Raw genomic sequence first — 24,444 nt, forward strand, 5'->3', positions numbered from 1 at the left:
TGCCCGGTGGTGAGGATTAGCCAAGGGCTGTCCACTCTGTGAAGGGAGCCAGGACCCGCCCCTGACAGGAATCCGTGGACTAAGCAGCCGTTCAGGACTTGGCCATCATCCCGGGAAAGAAGAGCAAGGGGCTTTCCACCTGCCCCAAGCCTAACCCAGGGTGAGAGGCCTCTCGCGTTCCAGCCGCCGCTGCTCCGCCTCCTAAGCCTGCCACCTCCTCTCCGCGCCTTTTCCCGGACCCTCCCCTCACGTTCGACGGGCTCGCTCCCGCGCTCGGCGCGCGCGCACGCGGAAACGGAAGGCGGAGAGAAGCGCTCCGCCCCGCGGGCGAGCGCGCAGGCGCCTTCTTGGGATAGCTGTGGGCGCCACTGGTAACGTTCGGCGGGCGGTGGGGTAAGAGGCCGGAATCTTGGGACGTCTGGGCTGCGGGGCCAGGGTGCGGAGGGGAGGGGGACTTGCGACGCGCAGCGATCCCGCGCGCAGGTAGCAGACCCGCTCCAGGTCCCGCTCCTCTCAGAGGGGCGGCTGGCGAGGCCTCCCCGGGTCAGCCTGCTGTCTCGCTTGGGGGTCGGGTGACGGGGCGTGCTGATGGTGGTGGGACCCCTTGGCTTGGCAGCAGCCTTGGCTCCTTTGACGCCCTTGTTCCTGCGGTCTTGAGGGTCTGGCCCGCTGGAGAAAGGGAGGAGAAACGTTAGGACGGTCCCTTTGCCAGACGTGCTCCTCGGGGATAGCCGCACTCCCTGGGTGTTGTGTCCACCTTGGAGGAAGGACCTCTCAGAGGTTCTAAAAAGAACAAATTCGGCCCTGGAAGTGAACCGCTGAGGTTTTGTTTTTGATCGAAATGTCGCTGAGGTTTTGTTTGTTTTATTTTTGCTTTTGATCGAAATCTACTAATCTTAGGGCAAAGTAGGACGGAAAATTTACCTGCCACCTGCGTAAAGACTTCGTGTCGTGTGGATGGGTTAGAAAGTTACTGTGCTTTGCAGATGGAAAAAGTAATGAAGCACCCTTGCTACTGTTCAAGAAGAGATCCGTTAAGTCTCATAATATCTTTGGCCACAGGGGACTCAGTAAAATTAGGTACTTCCCCTCTTCGTACACAGGAAGATCTCCATTCAGCAAATATTTTATGAGTACCTGCTTTTTGCAACATTGTTCTAAGTGCAGGGAACAGAGCCAGGGGCTAAGACAAGAGGATCCTTGCTTGCACGGAACTTACATTGTAGTTGTCAAATGTAGTTTTCTTTTTTAAAAAATGTAATTTCCTTTTATGCTTTTTTTTTAATAAAGATTTTATTTATTTATTTGAGAGAGAGAGAATGAGAGACAGAGCATGAGAGGGAGGAGGGTCAGAGGGAGAAGCAGACTCCCCGCCGAGCAGGGAGCCTGATGCGGGACTCGATCCAGGGACCCCAGGATCACGACCTGAGCCGAAGGCAGTCGCTTAACCGACGGAGCCACCCAGGCGCCCAAGATTTTATTTATTTATTTGACAGAGAGAGAGAGCGCAAAGGTAGGCAGAGAGGCAGGCAGAGGGAGAGGGAGAAGCAGGCTCTCCAAGGAGCAGGGAGCCCGACGTGGGGCTCGATCCCGGGACTCCAGGATCATGACCTGAGCCGAAGGCAGTCGCTTAACCAACTGAGCCACCCAGGCGCCCTCCTTTTATGCTTTTTTATTGGAATATAACGTGCAAGAAAATATAGTAATCATAAGTTGTAACTTGCTGATTTATTGTAAAGTAAACGCATCTTTTAACCACCACTCAAATCAAGAAACAACATTTGGGGCACCTGGATGGCCCAGTTAGTTAAGCGAGGGACTCTTGATCAGGTCATGATCTCAGGGTGGTGAGTTCAAGCCTAACGTGGGGTTCCTTACTGGGCCTGGAGTCTGCTTAAGATTCTCGCTCTCTCTCCCTCTTCCTCTTCCTCTGCCCCTCCCACACTTCCTCCCTCAAAACAACAAAACAACAACAACAACAACAAAAATACAGAATGTTCTCACCTTCTTCTCAGAAAGACCTCCCTGGAGACCTCTCCCAGTCACCATCCTCTCTTTTCTCTTTTATTGATATCTAACCATAGATTAGTTTTGTCTGTTTATGAGCCTTTCATAAATGGAACCATATAATATGTATTCTTTGGTGTCTAGTGTCTAGACTATTCTTTTTTTTTTTTAAGATTTTATTTATGTCTGAGAGAGAGAGAGATTGAGTGCACAAGCAGGGGGAGTGTCAGACAGAGGGAGAAGCAGGCTCTCCCCTGAGCAAGGAGACCATGCGGGACTCCATCCCATGACCCTGGGATCATGACCTGAGCTGAAGGCAGAGGCTTAACTGACTGAGCCACCCAGGTGTGCCAAAGTGATTGAATTTTAATTTTTCCTCTTACCTTGCCTCTGTGATAGAAGTTCTAGTGAATAGTAAAATGATAAAAAATGGATGTGGTAGCAGGGAGGAAACAGCATTTATATAATCCAAATGTGAATAATATGTTTACATAGCCTTATTTACTGCTTTGAGTCATTCTCCCTAATTGAGATGCTAGACTTCATTAGTTCTAGAGTTGACTCTTGCTATATTTATGTATTTATTTTTGTTTTGTTTTTTAAATATTTTATTCATTTATTCATGAGAGAGAGAGAAAGAGAGGCAGAGGGAGAGGGAGAAGCTCCACAGGGAGCCTGACGAGGGGCTAGATCCCAGGACCCCCAGACCACAGACCCAAGCCGAAGGTAGATGCTTAACCAACTGAGCCACCCAGGCGCCCTGACCCTTGCTATATTTAAATAAGAAAATAATTTTTGTCACTATGTTGTATACTTGAAACTGATACAATACTGTATGTTAACTATACTGGAATTAAAATAAACTTAATAAAAAATAAAACTAATATGTTTAATTACATTCTTAAAAATTTTTTTTACCCAGTACGTGGAATGTACCAATTTTCCCCTAGTTTATTCAGTTGACTTATTGTATTTTTCTGGTTATTTTTTAAAGTATATCCTGTGGGGGCGCCTGGGTGGCTCAGTCATTAGGCGTCTGCCTTCGGCTCAGGTCATGATCTTGGGGTCCTGGGATCAAGCCCCGCATCGGGCTCCCAGCTCTGCGGGGAACCTGCTTCTTCCCCTCCTGCTCCCCTTGCTTGTGTTCCCTCTTGCTGTGTCTCTCTCTGACAAATAAATAAAATCTTAAAAAAAAAATAAAGTATATCCTGTGGTTAAAATGGCCCATAATTTCTCAAAGCTTTTTTACGTTTAAACCATTCCAACTCAAGGAAAGAACTGAAAAAAATGAAACATGTAAATGGTTAATTGCATCTTACTGCTTTTTTCTTTTAAGAATTGGGGTTATTGGGGTGCTTGGGTGGTTCAGTCAGTTAAACGTCTGTCTTCGGGTCAGGTCATGATCCCAGGGTCTTGGGATTGAGCCCTGCCTGGGGCTCCCTGCTCAGCGGGGAGCCTGCTTTTCCCTCTCCCTCTGCCTGCCGCTCCCCCTGCTTGTGCTCTCTCTCTGTGTCAGATAAATAAATAAAGTCTTTAAAAAAAAAAAAAGAATTGGGGTTATTGATTCTTGTAAAGGTTCATTCTCTAAGATGGAAAGATGGTGTAGTTAGTGAAAGTATATTTTGGAAGAAAAGAAGTAAAAATTAAACTACATAAATTACTTTAGTGGAAGACTTTCTTAAACTAAATAGAAAGGTAAAATTCCTCTTTCTCTCTGTACCAAAGATAAATCATCTCTTTGTTAACTTTTGTAGTATTACTTTTACGTGTAGATAAACATGCTTTAGATGGAATTGACTTTTCTACTATCTATATATGTCTGTTGTTTTTCTTCATTCAGGATTGTTCCCTTGTAAGAAAGATCCTTACCACAACTTTAGATATATTGAGTCCCATTTAATAGGGAGAGCTACCTTTTGAAGTATATTTCCCAACTGAGGACTAGGGAATAAAGAACTTAAAACTACCCACTTTTCCTCCTTTTCAACACCCCCAATTCTCCATCGTCCTGGTTGGTTTAATGGGTTCTTTGTTATACTGTGCTCAGCTAACTCTTGGTCTTTTTTTTTTTTTTCTTCCTCTCCAGGCTACTTCTTCATAGACATAAAAGTCAGTATTTAACTGGAAACGAAGCATCACTTAAAATTCTCTCAAACTCCTAATCCCAAAGAATTGATAACCTTTCTCTGATGAAGAAGTGACTGACTACATGTTAAAAGTATTCTGGCACTGGTCCTGTTTTTTTCTCTCCTTAGAATTGAAGAAAAAATATGGAGAAATGGTACTTGATGGCAATTGTGGTCCTATTAGGACTAACAGTACGGTGGACAGTTTCTCTTAATTCTTACTCAGGTAACACATCTTTACTGTTTAAAAGATGGGTAAATATTCCTTTGAATAGTTTCCTCCCCCCTCCCCTCCCCCTCTTCCTCCTCCTCCTTTTTGTAATAATTTATAGATATCTGACTGGGACAGAGAAGAATTTGAGGCTTTATTGGTATAGTCAAGAAAATACACTTAAACATTGAATTCTAGTAAAAATAATATGTGTAGGGGCGCCTGGGTGGCTCAGTCGTTGGGCGTCTGCCTTCGGCTCAGGTCATGATATTGGGGTCCTGGGATGGAGCCCAGCATCGGGCTTCCTGCTCAGCCGGGAGCCTGCTTCTCCCTCTCCCACTCCCCCTGCTTGTGTTCCCTCTCTAGCTGTTTCTCTCTCTGTCAAATAAATAAAATCTTTAAAAAAAAATATGTGTAAGAGCTAAATAGAAGCATAGTTTATGACATGAGAAAACAAAAATGTATTCTAAGGGGGAAGATGACAAGTTGAGAAATGATTACTCATGGAAGAAAGAACTGAGGTATTACCTCAAGGTGGGAGTGGAATCAAAAGAGGCTTTTGTTTGTTTGTTTAGGGTAGAGAAGCCATGTTACTAGACTGAAGGGAAGAGACCAGTGGAGACTAAGACTGGGAATGATGTGAGAGAAAGGGAGGGAGAATTGATGGTACGTGGTCCTGGACAGGGGATAGGGTTAGATTTCACCCTGTGAGTATTTATTTAGCACTGCGCATGTTCCAGGCAATGTGCTAGGTGTTAAAATACATGAATATCCAGTACTGAAAGGGTCCACATTTTAGTAGGTAAGTGGTCATAGGACAATGTGATTATTATGACTAGAAGTATTTGTAAAGTACAAAGGTAACATAGAGAAGTGAATGACCAGGTTGCATTAGAGAAAACTTTTCAGAGAAGATGATGTTTGAGTTCAAGGTTTGTAGGATGAGTTGGAATTTGCGAGACAAATGAAATGGGGAACATGGACAAAAACATGGTAGAATGAGAGCATGGTTTTAAGTAGTCAGTATTGTTGTAGCATAAAAAGAAGGAATAAAAAGATGGGGAGGGAGCAGCTCGAGATTTAGCTATACAATTCGCTTGGCAAATTACTTGTGTTTTAGAAAAATAACTTTCATTGTAATGAAAAAGGATTGTAGGAAGCAGGTTGGAGGTAAAGAGAATCATAATAATAGAAGTATGAGCTACCTTTTAAATATTTATCATATGCTAGACACTGAGCCTTTTCTTTTACTTACCATGACTACTGAAGATAGGTATTGTCTCTAATTTACAAATGGAAAATGAGACAACTGATAAATGACACCTAGGATTCAAATACAGTTGTATTTTATTCCAAAATCAGTGCTTTTAGGACACTACTCTGTGGCTTCTGAGAAAGAAGTCAAACTAAGCCAGCTAAAAGATGGATAAATGAATTTGAGAAATAGTGAGGAAGTAAAATCACTTGGATGCAGCAGTAGACTTGGGTTCAAATCCTAGTTTTTTTCCCTTGTTAGCTGCTGGATCTTAGAGTAGTTACTTAATCTCCATGAACCTTTTACAAAGATACCTCTTCTACAAAGTGGGAATATTAATATGTATTTTAACAGGGTTGTGGGGATTACCTGAGATAATATGTATGAACCGTATTTTCTTTTTTTTTTAAGCATTTATTTATTTTTAAAGATTTTATTTATCTGAGAGAAAGAGTGAGCGAGAGAGAGAGAGCACGAGGAGGGTGGAGGGGCGAACAGGGTGGAGGGGCAGGGGGCAGGGGGATAGAGAAGCAGACTTCCTGCTGAGCAGGGAGCCCAACACGGGGCTCAATCCCAGGAACCCGGGATCGTGACCTGACTGAAGGCAGATGCTTAACCGACTGAGCCACCCAGGCGCCCCAAGATTTTATTTATTTATATGAGAGAGAGAGAGAGATAGCGAGAAAGCACAAGTGGGGAGGAGAGGGAGAAGCAGGCTCCCTGCTAAGCAGGGAGCCCCATGCGTGGCTGTATCCCAGGACCCTGAGATCACCACCTGAGCCAAAGGCAGACACTTAACCGACTGAGCCACCCAGGTGCCCTATTTTTGTTTTCAAAGATTTTATTCACTTATTAGGGAGAGAGAGCAGAGAAAGAGAGAGAGAGAATGAGTGGGGGAGGTGGGGAGCAGCAGAGGGAGAGAGAGAAGCAGGCTGTCTGCTGAGCAGGGAGCCCCACTCGGGGCTGGATCCCATGACCCTGGGATCATGACCTGAGCCGAAGGCAGCCGCTTAACCGACTGAGCCAACCAGATGCCCAACGTGTTTTCTTTTCTAGTAGTGTAGGAGTATAATCAGCATATTAATGGTTCACAACTATTATCTTGTTTGATCCTTACATCAGATCATTTAACCCCAAAATGTTATTGAGTGTCTGCTGTGCAGCAAAAATATCTTACTGGTGATCAAGTCCTTCAGTCTGGCTTTCAGGATGACCAAGAATAATAAATGGTATCTTCCTATCATATTGTGATTTGTAAGAAATATATATTTGGTCTTTGTCCTCCTGCCACAACCCCTAAGAACCCTTGGGATTTTCTAAGTGAAAGTGATAAAGTTGTCTTTTGTTATGGTAATGCTGGCCTTTGGACCCACCTAAGGTTGGGGACTGGTTGCCAGGAAAACCAAACTGCATCATTTGAGGGTTGGAGCTTTCAGTCCTACCTTCTGATTTCCAGGGAGGGGAGAGAGGGCTGGAGGTTGAATCAATCACCAGTGGCCAGTGTTTTAATTAAGTATGCTTTTGTAATAAAGCCTTCATAAAAACCCAAAAGTAGGATGGGGTTGGTGAACACATGGAGATTCAGAGGGAATGGAAGCTCAGTGCCCTTTCCCCACACCTTGCCCTATACATCTCTTCCATCTGGCTGTTCTGAGTTACATCCTTTTACCAATCTAGTAAGTAAATGTTTACCTGAGTTCTGAGAGCTGCTCTAGCAAAGGACCAAAGGAGGAGGTTGTGGGAACATCTGATCTATAGCCAGTCGGTCAGAATTGCAGGTTGCAGTCTAGACTTGAGATTGGCATCCAGACTTGGAGGGGGTCGTACCCAATGTGCAGCTTGAACTTGAGACCCTGAGATCAAGAGTCGCATGCTTTTCGACTGAGCTAGCCAGGAGCCCCACATCTTAAGGTGTCTTGATGAACAGGATAAAATAGTGAAATTTATTAATCATTTTCCTTTATGATTTGTGCTTTTTGTATCTCTAAGAAATTCTTCCCTACTCCAAGTCACAAAGGTATTTTCCTAAGATTTTCTTCTAAAAGTTTTAAGATTTGTCTCTCCTACTTAAGTCTTTCTTAAAATTGAATTTTATATATAACATGTGAGATAAGGATTTATTTTAAATTTTTTTCACCTGGGTAATCAGTTTCAATCCATTTATTGAATAGTGTATTTTTCCCCGCTAATCTGCATTATCAGCTCTATCTCAGGTTTTCATATATGCATGGGTCTGTTTCTGATTGTTCGTTCTGATCACTACTGCTGTGTCTTACTATTATAATTTTATAATAAGGCTTGATATATTGTGAGGCAAATTCTCCTATCTGATATTTCCACTTCAGGGATGTTTTAGGTATTATGGGCTTTGCTCATTCATATTGCAGTAGGCAGAATTTATAAAATGGCTCCCCAAAGATGTCCTGCCCTATTCCCCAGAACTGTGAAAACAATATCTCACTCAAGAGTGATTGTTAGGTTCTATGGCACAGTTGACTTTAAAGTAGGGAGAGTTGGATTATCCAGGGTTGCTCAGTGCAATCACAGGAGCCCTTAGAAGCAGAGAACTTTTTTAGCTGGCAGCAGAAAGGGACTCCTGAGAGATTCAAAACATAAGGGCCTAAGATTGTTGCTGGTTTGACAATGGAAGGGCCATGTCTGGAGGAACACAAGTGGCCTCCGGCTGGCTGCAGACGGAGAGTAGCTCCCAGCTGACGGTCAGCAAGGAAATGGGACCTCAGACTGTGGCAGCAAGGCATTGAATTGTGCCACTAGCCTGAATGAGCTTGGAAGTGGATTCCTTCCCCGGGCCTCCAGTTAAGAGTTCAGATTGGTTGCCTTCTTATTTTGGCCTTGTGAGACCCTGAGCAAAGAATCAAGTTAAACCCATTCAGACTTCTGACCTACAGAATTGTGAGATGTTTTAAGCTGCTAAATTTGTAATAATTGTTATGTAGCAATAGAAAGCTAATACACCTAATACACACATATATGCCATTATTTATTTATTTAAAGATTTTTATTTATTTCAGACAGAGAGCGCGTGTGTGAGAGACAGCATGAATGGGAGGGTGGAAGGGAGAAGCAGACTCCCCACTGAGCAGGGGGCTTCGATGTGGGCCTTAATCCCGGGACCATGGGATCATGACCCGAGCTGAAGGCAGATGCTTAATTGACTGAGCCATCCAGGTACCCACATATATATGCCTTAAAAAAAAAAATCATCTGTCTCATTATGGCAGTCAAGATTGAATGGGGGAGTACAGGGAAAAACCAGAAGAATTTCTGCAACTCAGAAGTAACCTTGTCAACAATGAAATCTTGTTTTACTCCAAAGTAAAAAAAAAAAAAAAAAATCAGATTGTCAAAGTCCTAAGAAAAACCCTGTTGGGATTTTGACTGAAATTACATTATTCTATACCTTTGAGTAATTTGGGGAGAATTGGCAATCATTATCACGCTGGGACCTCTTTTTTTTTTTTTAAGATTTTTTATTCGTTTGAGAGAGAGAGAAAGTGAGCAAGTGAGAGCATGAGGGGAGGGGCAGAGGGAGAGGGAGAAGCAAACTCCCTGCTGAGCAAGGTGCCCAATGCGAGGCTCAGTCCCAGGACCCAGGATCATGACCTGAGCTGAAGGCAGACACTTGACCAACTGAGCCACCAAGGTGCCCCTCTGTGTTCTGTTGTGATTATGCTTTGCCTCTTGAATTATTCAGAAGCATATTTAAAATTTTTAAAATATTTAGGCTTTAAAAATGATTTTTTTGACATTTTTAAAATTTAATTGCACGGTAGAAAGAGAATCTTTCTTATGGTACATATTCTTTGAAATGTATTGAGACTTGGCATACTGTATGATCAGGTTTTATAAATGTTCTATGTGTGCCTGAAAAATATATGTTCTCCAGCTTAATATTCTGCATGTATCCATTAAATCAGTATTATTGTTTTGATGTTAGTTTTTTATATCCTTGCTTATTTTTGCCCAATTAAACTACCAGTTGAGAGAGCTGCAATTTCTCTTTGTAGTTTTGTCAATTTTTGTTTGTATACTTTGTATCTGTATTATTAGGTGATGTAGAGTTTTTTTCCTTGTGACTTGAATTTCATGACATTACTGTTGTGTCCCTGTTTATTTACAGTAATTCTATTATCTTAAAGTCCATTTCCTCTAAAATTAATAAAGCTTCACTAGTTTTCTTTAGGTTAATTTTTGCTTGATATATCTTTTTCTATCCTTTTACTCTTTACTTCTGAATCCCTGTGACTTAGACCTGACTAACCAGTTCCCCACCCTAATTCCACTTTCTCCTGATGGTTTGGAAGTTAGGCTTTATTTTGTTCTTTCAGGGCATGGTGTGGAGATTTTCATATACCTATTTAACTTAACAAAGTCTAAAATTAATATTTCTGTTCTCTTTCTGAACAATGCAAGGGCCATGAGATGCTTTAACTCTAGTTACAAATCTCACCCCCGCTATTAGAATGTTATTATTGCCTAAGATTAATCACTGTTTTATAAAATTAATATTTACTTAGGTTTACCCTCATGTTTATCATTTTCTGTGCTTAACCTTCCTTTTTACATATTGCATCTTCTTTTGAGATAATTTTCTTTCTTCCTGAAGTACATCTTTGGGAGGTTTTTTTGTTTGTTTTTGTTATTAAATTTTTTTAAAATTTAAATTCAAGTAATTAACATATAATGGATTATTTGTTTCAGGGGTACATGTCTGTGATTCATCAGTCTTATATAATACCCAGTGTTCATTACAACACATACCCTCCCCAATGTCCATCACCCAGCCACCTCATCCCCCTCCCCCCCCCCTCCATCAACCCTCAGTTTGTTTCCTAAGACTAAGAGTGTCTCTTACGGTTTGTCTCCCTCTCTGGTTTCATCTTGTTTCATTTTTTCCTCTCTTTCCCTATGATCCTCTGCCTTGTTTCTTAAATTCCACATATCAGTGAGATCATATGATAATTGTCTTTCTCTGATTGACTTATTTTGCTTAGCATAATGTTTTTGTTTTTGTTTTTTTTGTTGTTTTTTGTTTTTTTTTTTTAAGATTTTATTTATTTATTTGAGAGAGAGCACATGAGAGGGGGGAGGGTCAGAGGGAGAAGCAGACTCCCTGCCGAGCAGGGAGCCCGATGCGGGACTTGATCCAGGGACCCCAGGATCATGACCTGAGCCAAAGGCAGTCGCTTAACCAACTGAGCCACCCAGGCGCCCTTTGTTTTTGTTTTTTAAGTAGTCTCCATGCCCAGCACTAAGCCCAGTGTGGGGCTTGAACTCATGACCATGAGATCTAGATCTGAGCCGAGATCAAGATTTGGGGCCCTCAGCTGACTGAGTGCCCCAAATCTTTGGGAGGTTTTTAAAATTTTTTTTTTTAATTAGAAAATAATTTTTTTAAGTAGGCTCAGTTCCCAGTGTAGGGCTTGCACTCAGAACCCTGAGATCAAGAGTTACATGCTCTACCGACAGAGTCAAATGGGCACCCTCCGGGAGGTTTTTTTTTTTTAGTTAGAGCCTGTTGGTGGCTTAGTTTTTATCTGAAAATGCCTTTAGTTTGCTCTAGGTCCTAACATTTTACTGGGTTTGGAATTCTGTGTTGGCAATTATTTTCTCTTAATATTTTGAAAGTCTCATTTCATTGTCTTTTAGTTTCTGTTGCTATGTTCAGACCATCAGCTGTCATTTCAGTTGTTATTTCTTTGTAGGTAATTTGTCTTTTCTCTCTTGGTGCAATTTCACTATGATGTATCGAAGTGTGAGTATTAAAAAATTTATCCTCAGGATATTCTGGGATTTCTGAGTCTAATGAATGGTAACCTTCTGTCTGTTCTTGAAACTGCTCAGCTACTGTCTCTTCTCATTCTGTTTCCTCTTTGTAAAACTCTGGTTAGATATATGTTAGATCTTTGGTCTTTTATTAATTCACCACATATGTGTAGGGTACTCATGCCAAAGGCAGGTGATATAGCAGAAAATAAAACAGACAATAATCTCTTCATCTCTTTGAGTTTATATTTTCAGTTCTCTCTTCAAGTATTTCATCTCCCTCATTTCTGTTTTCCTTGTGCAACTCTGATTATAGGTATATTGGGTCCTTTCATCCTATCCTCTATGTCTCAAAATCTCCTACATTCTGTCTCATAGTTTCTTCATACTGCTTTTTTTTTTTATAATCATCAGACCTATCTTCCTTGTCATTACTTTTCTTTTTAGTTGTGTTTAATCTTTTTTAACTAGCGATTGAGTTTTTACAATTTTAGTTACTGTATTTTTTTATTTCCAAAAGTTCTGTTTGTTTCCTTTTCAAATCATCTTCATCATTTCTGATTGTCTCTTGTTCCTTCAACATATTCTCAGTGTCTTCTTTTATATCTTTAAACATATTAGCCATACTTATTTTATATTCCTTCTCAGAAAATACTAATACCTGCAGTTTGATTTCCTGGTTTGTTGGTTCTATGGACTCTAGCTCATGGTATTTTGTTTGTGGGTTTAGCGATTTTTTTAAATTGTGAGCTCAAGTTACTTGGAACTTTTATCTGTGAGAATTTTTTGAGGCCCAAGTTTACTGTGTATTTCTCCAGAGGATTTAGGTTGCCTTTTGCTAGGCACTTTGGGCACTATTAAAGTCAAACTAAATTCTCATCTTAAGGTTTCTTTGGCTGTAATTCTTTATTTTTTATTTAAAAAATTTTTTTTTAAGATTTTGTTTATTTTTTGAAACAGAGAGAGAGAGAGAGACAGCGAGAGAGGGAACACAAGCAGGGGGAGTGGGAGAGGGAGCAGCAGGCCTCCTGCCGAGCAGGGAGCCCTATGCGGGGGCTTGATCCCAGGACCCCGGGACCATGACCCGAGCCGAAGGCAGACGCCCAATGACTGAGCCACCCAGGCGCCCCTCTTCAGCTGTAATTCTTGGTGTGAATTCAGGCCCCACACTGGGTGAATGCAGGATAATGTTAGGAATTTTCAGGAGACTTCTTTTTTTCCTGTACTACCAGGAGCCAAGGCAGAGATAAATATTATCTTCCCCATTTCCCCAAAGGCATTGTTATTTTATATCCTAGTAAATGGTTCTCTGTCACTGAAGTTTTTACCTGTTCAAGTTCTAGGCTATACCTCTATTTCGTAGGACTTCGGTAGCCAGGCCATAGGTCACAAAAGGTCATTGGATACCCTTAGGACTAATGCTTACTTGTCTGGATCTTAAACTTCTTTTGTTATTTCTGGCTTCTAAGGAATTCTCTTGTTTTGACGCTAATTCAGCCATTACCCGCCCCCCCCCCATTGGAGGTGTTTTCTTTCTTTCTTTTTTTTATTTTAAAGATTTTTATTTATTTATTTATTTGACAGAGAGAGAGATAGCGAGAGCAGGAGCACAAGCAGGGGGAGTGGGAGAGAGAGAAGCAGGCTTCCTGCCGAACAGGGAGCTCGATGTGGGACTCGATCCCAGGACCCTGGGATCATGACCCGAGCCAAAGGCAGACGCTTAATGACTGAGCCACCCAGGCACCCTGGAGGTGTTTTTCTGACCTAAGTCTGCCATGTTGCTGGAAACTGGTCTCACCTGTATTTTTTTTTAATTTTTTCAAAGATTTTATTTATTTATTTGAGAGAGCGAGAGAGAGAGAGCACAAGCGGGGTGAAGGGCAGAGGGAGAAGCAGACTCTCTGCTGAGCAGGGAGCCTGATGCTGGGCTCAATCCCAGGACTCCGGGATCATGACCTGAGTCGAAGGCAGATGCTTAACCAACTGAGCCACCCAGGTGCCCCTCATCTGTATTTTTTTTTTTTTAAAGATTTTATTTATTTATTTGAGAGAGAAAGAATGAGAGACAGAGAGCATGAGAGGGAGGAGGGTCAGAGGGAGAAGCAGACTCCCTGCCGAGCAGGGAGCCCGATGTGGGACTCGATCCCGGGACTCCAGGATCATGACCTGAGCCGAAGGCAGTCGCTCAACCAACTGAGCCACCCAGGTGCCCCCCTCATCTGTATTTTTAAAACCTCCACATGTTACTCTGATCTTTAGAAAATGTTGATACAGATGATGGTTAAAGCCACAGGATTGGGGGCATTTATATTGCAAGAAGAAAACAGATTTAACCACTGATCACTTTCACAGAGAAGGGGAATGATTAAAGGAGGCTCAGAAGAAACCATGAGGAGGGAGGATTAGAGCCTGGAAGCCAGGAAATTAGAGAAATTTAAGAAATAAGGACTGGCCTACAGAGTCAAGTTCTAGACTGTCAAGTAGGGTGAAAATTAAGAATAGACAAAAGATCTCTAAGGAGGCCATTGTGAGCCTCTTAATTATCAGACTATAATGAATTGAGGACTAAATGGGAGCTAACAGGAGGGCATAGCGACTCTTAGAACTTTGTGAATGGAAGGAGGGAATTAGTTTGGTAGCAGGAATGGGGTAAGGAGGTCAGAAGAAAAGCCCCGTCAAAAGTTGTTATGTAAAATATGTAATTTATGTTGCCTTTGCTTTCAACCTATAACTGGTCTATTGGATGGTCATCTCTTTTTCTTCCTTCAGCATTATTTTATAACTGATCATTATGTTCTTAAAATTTTCCTTTAGTCTTCTAATTTTGACAGATATATTATTTTCTTTGAACTTTTCATGTTGAGGTGAAGTAGAAAAGAACTAAAGGTATAGAGTAGAATAACATAATTTAAGGAATCACACTATTTCAGTATTACTGGCATATGTAATCAAATGCTTAATGGGAACTGAATAGAGGACTACAAGCATATATAATACTTCTCTATCCTGTGGCTTACATACATTATTTACTCTAACATTTCTCTCCTAAAGTCTGAGTTTACTCAGTTACTTACTTTATCTGGAAAATAGGACTCCTGCTTATTTTAAACTTTACTCTTAAATTGTCCCATAAGAAAGTCAACATAACAGGATTACTTTTGGATTATTGTATAGAAAAAGTATTGTTATTATACAGTAGTAGAATATTTGTAGAAATCTTTTATAGGTGGTTATTATATGTTTTTGTCATTTTTCATGTGAGAAGAATAAAGTGCTAAGCACTAAGAAAAATTGTGATTCTGTCAGTTCTTAACCCCATCATAAAAAATACAACATTTTTAGCACTTGTAAAGAACTTCTATATCATAGGAGGCTGGCAGAATTAAAGAATTAAGTATGACATCTGTGATTCTGAGATTTTTTTATCTTAATTAAAATACGTTTTTTGTTATACTTTCTTTTTAACATGCTTATTTTAATTTGCTTTTCATTTATCTTGTTTTAAGATTGTAATTAGGAAGCACTCAAGTGAGGAAGCTCAGGTTAGCTTGCTCAGTATTAATCCATTATTTTTCCTTTGGAAATGCATATATTGTATAGGCAAACTACTTATGTGTATTGTAATTTAAATTTTTCTAAAATGTGTACCCCTTACATATTTATATTATACCCCTAACTAAAATGCTGCTTATGTAATTGATTTTTACAGACCTAAAAATATTGAATAAATATTGCTTGTTATGTTTATTTATTTACTTAATTTAAAAAAAGATTTATTTATTTGAGAGGGGAGGGGAGAGAGAGCGCGAGTGAGCGCGCAGGCATGTGCTCACAGGAGCTGGGTGAGGGAGAAGCAGACTCCCCGCTGAGCAAGGAGCCCCAGGTCGATCCCAGGATGTTGGGATCAGGACCTGAGCCAAAGGCAGATGCTGAACCACTCTTAATGGACTGAGCCATGTAGGCACCCCTGCTTGTTACTTTTAAACAAGCTTTGGGGAGGAAATAAATTCTTTTTTGGGGGGGGTATTCATGTTTTAGTAATCTCTTCACCCATCATGGAGCTTGAACTCATGGCCCTGAGATTGAGTCTCATGCTTTACCAACTGAGCCAACCAGGAGCCCCAGGGAGGAAACAAATTCTGATTTTAGTATTGATTGTTTCTTACGTCTTGTAGAGATTCACGGTTTCTCTATAGTTGTTGAGCAAATAGTAATACTTGAACCAAGGAAAGTTATTTTATTCTAATGCTCTTTTCCCCCCAAGTTTTATTGGCTGTTTAGGAGGGATAAGCCATAGAGAATCTTTTTTTTGCAACATATCAATCATTGTTAAAGTATGACTGTGTTCTATTTAATTAGTTAGTTTTGGGGCACCTGGGTGGCTCAGTTAGGCATCTGACTCTCGGTTTGATCTCAGGGTCCTGGGATCATGCTCCACACTCAGTGGGGAGTCGGCTTGAAGACTCTCCCTTTTCCCTCTCCCCTCACTTGTGCGCTCTCCCTGTCTCTCTCTTTCTCTCAAATAAGTAAATCTTAAAAAAAAAAGAAGAAATGTTTATTTTATTGGTTAGTTTCTCTCAAGTTACCCATTGCTGTTTATAATGTTTCTTCTTACTCACCAAGAACATATAAAAGGGGGATTTTGTTCTGGAAAATTTTAGGCAAATTCTCTTAGAATGTTTAAAATTTAAATGTAAAGGCAGTTAGAATGTATTGTTATCAAAGAAACTACTTGTTTTTTAAATTATAGCATAATTCTGAATAGTTCAACAATTGATAAAATGAATATCTAAGTGCTGCTTAAGCCCATTTCCCTGAGAACAAGACAAAATTGAAACTCCATGAATATACATTAGTGTGTTTTCTTTATGTAATTCTGAATTTTATGTAAATGAATTTGTAGAATTAATCACTGTGGAAGGAATCCTTTTTGTCCTTCCCACGTGAATCTCCCACAGGTACAGCTGGGTTGTCCTTCTGGGTTGCTTTAAGGGCACTTTAGCAGTTTTAAAAACTTAAGTACTAATTTCATAGCCAGTGTCAGCTGGATTTATTGAAGTAGGTCAGACTCTGGATAGAAACTTGTTTCTCAATCCTAAAGAGAGTCATTATCCATTCTTCTATTTGTTAGAGAATGGTAATAAATTCTTCCACATTGACCACACGTCTAGAGCAATTTCAGAAAATCTAGATAGTTGGATTTTTTCAGGTGTAGAAAATTACCTAAGATCCTCTCTGACTTTTATTATCCCAGTGGAACTAAACAAAAACAAAACAAACAAAAAATAGAAATCAACTCCTCCCCCCCACAAAAGAAGCCATAGACAATGGTTATATTCCTTAAAGTAGAAATACACATTTTTTTTTTTTTAAAGATTTTATTTATTTATTTGTCAGAGAGAGCACAAACAGGGGAAGTTGCAGGCAGAGGGAGAAGCAGGCTCCCCACTGAGCAGGGTGCGCGATGCGATGTGATGTGATGCAATGCGGGGCTTGATCCCACAACCCTGAGATCATGACCTGAGCCAAAGGCAGACACTTAACCGACTGAGCCACCCAGGTGTCCCAAAACACACATTCCTATCCTATAAAATGCACATGCAAAAGTTGCAGTTCACTGGGGGTATTTTAACTTCAAAAAAGAAAAAAAAGGTTATTCTCCCTCTCCTGTTCAGTTAATTAAATAAGTTTTTTTTTTTTTTTAAAGATTTTTATTTATTTATTTGACAGAGAGAGACACATCGAGAGAGGGAACACAAGCAGGGGGAGTGGGAGAGAGAGAAGCAGGCTTCCTGCAGAGCAGGGAGCCCGACGCGGGGCTCGATCCCAGGACTCTGACATCATGACCTGAGCCGAAGGCAGACGCTTAACGACTGAGCCACCCAGGTGCCCCTAATTAAATAAGTTTTTAATGAAAGTATGTATATACCAATGTTTCCTTTGAACTCTGGAAAATCATATTCTCTTGTTCATAGGAACTAAAATTCTTACTTGGGTAGCAGTTAGGAAATAGTATAGTCATGTGACAAAATAGGTGATACTGAAAATGTAAGTATTATGAGAAGTAAATAATCAGTGAACAATGGAGGCTCCTGGGTGACTCAGTCAATTAAGCATCTGATTTTGGCTCAGATCATGATCACAGTGTCCTGGGCTTTGTGGTCTGTGGGGAGCCTGCTTCTTCCTCTCCCTTTGCCCCCTCTCCCTGCTCGTGTTCTCCCTCTCTCTCTCAAATAAATTAAAAAAAAAATCAGCAAACAATGTGTTTTTAATTTATAAGGAAGGTTTCATGGAGAATTTGGAATTTGAGGTGATTCCTAAAGATTGGATATGAATTAATGGAAGGGATGTATAAACAGGGAGTAAGCAGCATGAACAGAGGCTTGGAATTTTAGTCTCTGACAATGACTTAAAGATGTTTTGGGCAAGAACCAATAAATGGGCATTGTATTAGAATAGTCAGCATAATTTGGTCTGCCATCACAAATTGCTTAATGTTGCACATATGGTAAGTGGAAAATCATGGACTCAAAATTTCAAATCTTTTGAACTTAAAATCCTTGCTATATCATACTGATTGTATCTGTATTCTTGCTTCAGCGTCATTCACTGAGAATCTACCAGTTTGTCATTACATCTGAGAATACAAAAATGAAAAAGACAGTATTTTTTGAGAGAGGGACAGGTGTGTGTGTATGTGTGTATATGTGTGTGTGTATATGTGTGTCTGTGTACTGTGGGTAATTGCTTGTGATAGTCACTCTCTTTTTTGCTTTGAAGATGTTAATCTGCTTTTCCCGTGATTATCTCAACAGTGGGGATATATCCTTGGGTGAAGATGCTAGCCATTAAAGAATATTGATATAATGTAGTCATTACATGCAAAAAGCCCTACTTAATGTAGTGTTCCAAAACTGGAGAAAATCTGGGTTGGATTTGAATGAGTGTTAATATTATCATTCTCCAATGTGGCATTAATTAATAAGTAATGGATTATTGAGTATATTTGACTGTATGTGATTTTCAGTTGCTGATTTAAAAACCTGTGACTACTGTACATGTCTGGGCTTCTCACAATTTTGTAGTTACCTGCTGGTTAAATAGTGGATGTTTACTATTTATTAAATGGAATTACCTTTGTGTCATTTAACATGACTTAAGGTTAATAACCTACTTAACTAAGCTGTGACCAATATAAAGTAGGAGTTAAAAGCATGGATTATGGAGCCAGTTTGCCTGAGTTCAAATCCAGACTCTGCTACTTGATGCCTGGGTGAATTGCCTCTGTTTTTTCAGCTGTACATTGGGGATAATAATAATACTTATTTCAGTGCTGTATCTGGCACATAGTAGGTGCTATCAGTTGTTAGTTATTAAAGATTCATTATCCCTATTAGCAATTTTGAAATAAAAAAAAAAAAGCTGTAAACCGACAGTCTTTGTATCAGTCATTTAACAGTCAGCAAAGCCTGACCTAACAAATGTCTTTGTGACATATAGTCTGGTTTTGGTTCTATACTTGGGCTTTGGTTCTATATTTATATTTAGTTTACAAGTCCCTTGTAAAATATAGATGCTCATTATTGTTTTAGATACTTACTGGACAGTATAATTGATAGTCTTTCTCATGAAGTAAAAATAAACTTGAATATTTTATAATTAGTATTATTAACTAATTAATGTTAACAATAGCTTGGATTTCTTTTTAAAAGATTTTATTTATTTGATACAGAGAGAGAGGGAGAGAGCCAGTACAAGCAGGGGGAGCGGCAGGCAGGGGAGAAGCAGGCTCCCCTCTGAGCAAGGAGCGGATGTGGGCTTGATCCCGGGACCCTGGGATCATGACCTGAGCCAAAGGCAGATGCTCAACCGACTGAGCCACTCAGGCGCCCCTGGGTATATCCTGTTTTTAATGTGCCGAAGTTTAGGGAGGTTAAGTAATTTGTACAAGGTCACACAGTCACTCAGTGTACTAGCAGTGCTAGGATTCACACCTCATCTCTGCTGTTTCGGTAATGTCTCTGTTCTTTAATCGACACTGCCTTTCTATAATTTAGAAAATTTTCATAAGGAAATAAATATCATTGATACATTAAAGTATATTGTTGTCTGGCTCTTTTTACCTTTCATCTAGGTGCTGGAAAACCCCCTATGTTTGGTGATTATGAAGCTCAGAGACACTGGCAAGAAATTACTTTTAATTTACCAGTCAAACAATGGTATGGATCATTTTAACTTGATTTTATTGTTTATCATAGTTAATACAGATTATTTAAGATAATTTAAAAGGAAAGTATGCTATTCATCTTCATCATCCTCATTTTCTTGTATTACCTTGCATATTATAGGCTCATCTTTGAAATTTTATACTCCTGAAAGTTACCCATGTACTCAGCAGCTAGAATATGCTAAGAACTTTGAGGATAGAACACTATATACCTTATAGGCTCCTCTGGACATAAACTGAAGAGCCATCCTGGGCTAACAGTATTTTTCCTGGTGGTTTTGCAGAGTTTCTTTATTAGGAGTGAAAGAGATATGAATGAGCAGTAGCTTAGTGGTAAGGAATGTTGGTGCTCAAGTTGGACTGCCTGAGTTCAGATCCTGTCTCTACTATTTACTAGCTGTGTGAGCTTTGGTGAAATTATTTAACTTTCTCTGCCATGGTTTTATCACTTGTAGAGTGGAAATGATAGAGTACATATTTCACTGGATTATTATGAGGATTGAATAAAATGATACATGTAAAGCACCAGTGTCTGCAACAAAATGAGCTTTCAGGAAATGTTAGGTGTGGTTATATCTTTACAGAAATTTGTGCCTTTGTCATTTTTATCAAACATATTCTGGTAACAATTGATGACTTTTTTATTGACTTATTGGATGCCTAATAGATTCTTTTATGAGAGACTGGCTACACAAACTGTTTGCATTGTTCTGTTGATTGCTTTAGTCACTGCTTTTTTTTTTTTTCTGTATGTTGATAAATTATTCGAGTCATTAGAATCCAAAAGAACCATTTCATGGGATTTTATGTGCAGAAATTATATGGTACTTTTTTTTTTCAAAGTTAAAATACATTTATTATTATTTTTAAATTGAAATATAATTGACATAAAAAATCCTGTTAGTTTCAGGTGTACATCATAGTGATTTAATATTTTTATACTTTATGAAATGATCCCCATGATAAGTCTAGTCACCATCTGTCACCATACAAACTTATTATAACATTATTGACTATATTCCCTGTGCTGGGGATTATATCCCCATGATTTACTTATTTTATAAATAGTTTGTACCTCTTAATCCCCTTCACCTATTTTGTCCACCCCACAACCCCTTCACACTCTGATAACCAACAGTTTGTTTCCTGTTTATATGAATCTGTATTTGTTTTGTTTTGTTCATTTTTTATCTAGATTCCATATATAAGTGAAATCACACAGTATTTGTCTTTCTCTGTCTGACTTATTTCACTCAGCATAATACCCTCTAGGTCCATCCATGTTGTTGCAAATGGCAAGAATTTGTTCTTTTTTTGTGGCTGAGTAATATTCCACTGCATATATTCAGTTGACCCTTTTTTTTTTTTTTTAAGTTTTATTTATTTAAGTGATCTTTACACCCAACATGGGGCTTGAACTCACAACCCTGAGACCAAGAGTTGGATGCTCTACCGACTAGCCAGCCAGGCGCCCCTATTTAGTTGACCCTTGAACAACACAGGTTTGAATGAACTGCAAAGGTCCACTTATATGCGGATTTTTAAAATAAATATAGTACAGTACTATCAATGTATTTTCCCTTCCTTATGATTTTAATAGCATTTTCTTTTCTCTAACTTACTTTATTGGAAGAATACAGTATATGATACATAAAACATACAAAATATGTGTTAATCAACTGTTTATGTTACTGGTAAGGCTTCCAGTCAACAGGCTATTAATAATTAAGTTTTGGGGAGTCAGAAGTTATATATGGATTTTCAACTGTGTCAGGTCGAGGCCCCTAACCTCTGTATTGTTCAAAAGTTACTTGTATACCACATCTTCTTTATCCATTTATCTAGCAATGGATACTTAGGTTGGTTCCGTATCTTGGCTATTGTAAATAATGCTACAGTGAATATAGGGATGCATATATCTCTCGAATTGGTGTTTCCATTTTCTTTGGATAAATACCTAGAAGTAGAATTGCTGGATTTTATGCTAGTTCTATTTTTAATTTTTTGAGGAAACTTCTTGCTGTTTTCCATAGTGGCTGCACCAAGTTATATTCCCAGCAGTTCATGGATTCCCTTTTCTCCATGTCCTTACCAACACTTGTTTCTTATCTTTTTGATATTAGCCAATCTGACCAGTGTGATGAGATGTTATCTCATTGTGGTTTTGATTTGCATCTTTCTGATTCTTAGTGATGTTGAGCATCTTTTCATGTGCCTGTTGGTCATCTGTATGTCTTTTTTGGAAAAATGGCTATTTAAGTCCTCTGCCCGTTCTTTAATTTGGTTGGTTGTTTTTTGATATAAGTTGTGTAAGTTCTTTATATATTTTGGATATAACCCCTTACTGGATATATGATTTGCAAATATCTTCTCCCATTCAGTTGGTTGCCTTTTTGTTTTGTTGTTGATTTCCTTCATCGTACAAAAGCTTTTTAGTTTGATGTAATCCTGTTTATTTTAGCTTTTGTTGTCCTTGCCTTAGGGGATTGGTCCAAAAATACAGTGCTAAGACCGATGTCAAAGAGCTTACTGCTTATGTTTTCTTCTAGTAGTTTTGTGGTTTCAGGTCTTATATTCAAGTTCTTAACACATTTTGAATTTATTTTTGTGTATGGTGTAGGATAGTGGTCCAGTTCCATTCTTTTGCATGTAGCTGTCCAGTTTTCCCAACACCATTTATTGAAGAGATTGTCATTTCCCCATTGTATATTCTTACATCCTTTGTCATAGATTAATTGACCTTATGTCCATAGGTTTATTTCTGGGCTCTCTATTCTGTTCCATTGATCTTTGTGTCTGTTTCATGCTAGTACCATACTGTTTTGATTATTATAGCTTTGATAGTTTGAAATCAGGGTGTGTGATACCTCCACCCTTGTCCTTTCTCAAAATTGCTTTGGCTATTTGGGGTCTTTTGTGGTTCCATAAACATTTTAGGATTCTTTGTTCTTTGTCACTGCTTTTATATAATTCATTTATGAGAGAGTTTCATGCACAAACTTCATATTAAACTCCCTATTAATAGGTTGGTAGGCTGTACCCTAGTCAGAAACATTTAAAATAGAACCAGATAAATATTTGGCACTATTCTTTATTGTACTATTTGAGCATCTTTCATATCCTCATACAATGATTTAACCAATGAGTATTATTGTTCCAATTACTAGTACATTCTTAATGTGTTTTTCTCTTGCTTGATTGATAGAATAAGGTAATATTTGCTGAGAGAAACCAGCTCATTGCTTTTGAGTTTTGTAATTCTTTTTTATTCCTTCGTAAAAATTACATGGAAAAGATAATTGTATTTTTGGCTATTCTATGGTAAGTACTTCTCAACAAAGATTTTTTTTTTTTTTTTAAAGGTTTTATTTATTTATTTGAGAGAGAGCACATGAGAGGGGGGAGGGTCAGAGGGAGAAGCAGACTCCCTGCCGAGCAGGGAGCCCGATGCGGGACTGGATCCAGGGACTCCAGGATCATGACCTGAGCCGAAGGCAGTTGCTCAACCAACTGAGCCACCCAGGCGCCCTCAACAAAGATTTTGATACAAAAGTAATTGTGATATTTAGTATTGAAAGATTACAGAAAAGTGATAAATTGCAGCATTTGGCTTAATGTTATTGGAGAAAACATTGATTCCAGGAGTGAGAATATAATCTCAATTCAGTATGGAGGGTAGGTTATTCTAATACATATATCTCATTTTTCAGTTTTTTGTACCAATTGTCTCCTACTTTGGCCCAGATAATCAAGAGTTGATTACATGTGTACATTTTCATTCTTTTTCTTTGTTAAAAACCAGAAATGTATACCTCAGATATAATTATGTGATTCAGTTTTAATTGTGGTATGTGAGCCTTAAATATTATGAAATGTCTAAAGTAATCGTGGTGGTAAATTTTATAATGTTGAAATCTTTATTAGGCAGTGTGTAGCATAAGAATCCTGAATGAAAGAACCACATCTTTCTTGAATGAAAGAACCACATCTCAGAAACAGAGACATAAGGTATAAAGAAGTATGATTTATCATTAGTCGATTGTGCAGTACCTCACAAAGTTCGTAAGAAATCTAAGAAATATGATTTAGTATAATAAATGTCAGAAATTTTCTCTTTATTAGTGGATAGACTAGAAAAGCCAAAAATGTACACCTGACAATTCTAAGAGAAACTAATCTATTTCAGATTCATGTTTGAACGGTGTGATTTCTTATTTTTTACTTCAGTTTTCCAAGAGTGAAGTCTTTCTCTTTTTACCTAGAGTAAGCTATAGTGTAATTAGTCAAAACTCTAAGTGACATAGTTGTTTAAAATATGATATCAGGATTGGTCATGTTAACTTTAAAAGTGTTAGTTTTTTTGTTTTTTTTAAAGATTTTATTTATTTATTTGACAGAGAGAGACACAGCGAGAGCAGGAACACAAGCAGGAGGAGTGGGAGAGGGAGAAGCAGGCTTCCCGCTGAGCAGGGAGCCCGATGCGGGGCTCGATTCCAGGACCCTGGGATCATGACCTGAGCCGAAGGCAGGCGCTTAACAACTGAGCCACTCAGGCGCCCCTAAAAGTGTTAGTTTTGATAATTCTAAATTAAAAGAAAACTTTTATTATTTATTCATTGTGTATTATTTTAAGAAGGAAAATAGAACTTATTTCTTTAATTTTATGATAAATTTTATAATGAAAATTCCTTATGTGTAGAATCAGGACTTTTGGCATCAAGTAATAGACAACTTGAGTAATAGTAGCTTAAGCAATAAAATAATTCAGTTATGTCAAGAAGTAGGTCATTGTAATGCTGATAAAGTGGCTCAGTAATAACAATCCAGGATT

The 24,444-nt window shown here is 39.0% G+C and overlaps 1 protein-coding gene across 5 annotated transcripts in view; it reads left to right on the top strand.

Annotated features, from left to right (window-relative positions):
* The first annotated feature begins 268 nt into the window (after positions 1-268).
* ALG6 (ALG6 alpha-1,3-glucosyltransferase) overlaps positions 269-24,444 on the top strand; it is a 60,538-nt gene continuing 36,362 nt past the window's right edge. Inside the window, exons 1-4 of one of the 5 annotated variants that reach the window (XM_081818541.1) lie at positions 312-393; positions 901-1,080; positions 4,094-4,359; positions 19,521-19,605. In XM_081818541.1, coding sequence (XP_081674667.1) covers positions 4,278-4,359; positions 19,521-19,605 — 167 coding nt within the window. In that variant the 5' untranslated portion in view covers positions 312-393; positions 901-1,080; positions 4,094-4,277. Of the gene's footprint in view, positions 394-900; positions 1,081-4,093; positions 4,360-19,520; positions 19,606-24,444 lie in introns of all 5 variants that reach the window. The other 4 variants (XM_081818542.1, XM_031037222.2, XM_031037223.2 and 1 more) reach the window with 4 other exon arrangements.

This window comes from Leptonychotes weddellii, chromosome 4 (genome assembly GCF_054177405.1).
Source record: "Leptonychotes weddellii isolate Sample4059 chromosome 4, ASM5417740v2, whole genome shotgun sequence".
In the NCBI taxonomy this organism is placed as follows: domain Eukaryota; kingdom Metazoa; phylum Chordata; class Mammalia; order Carnivora; family Phocidae; genus Leptonychotes; species Leptonychotes weddellii.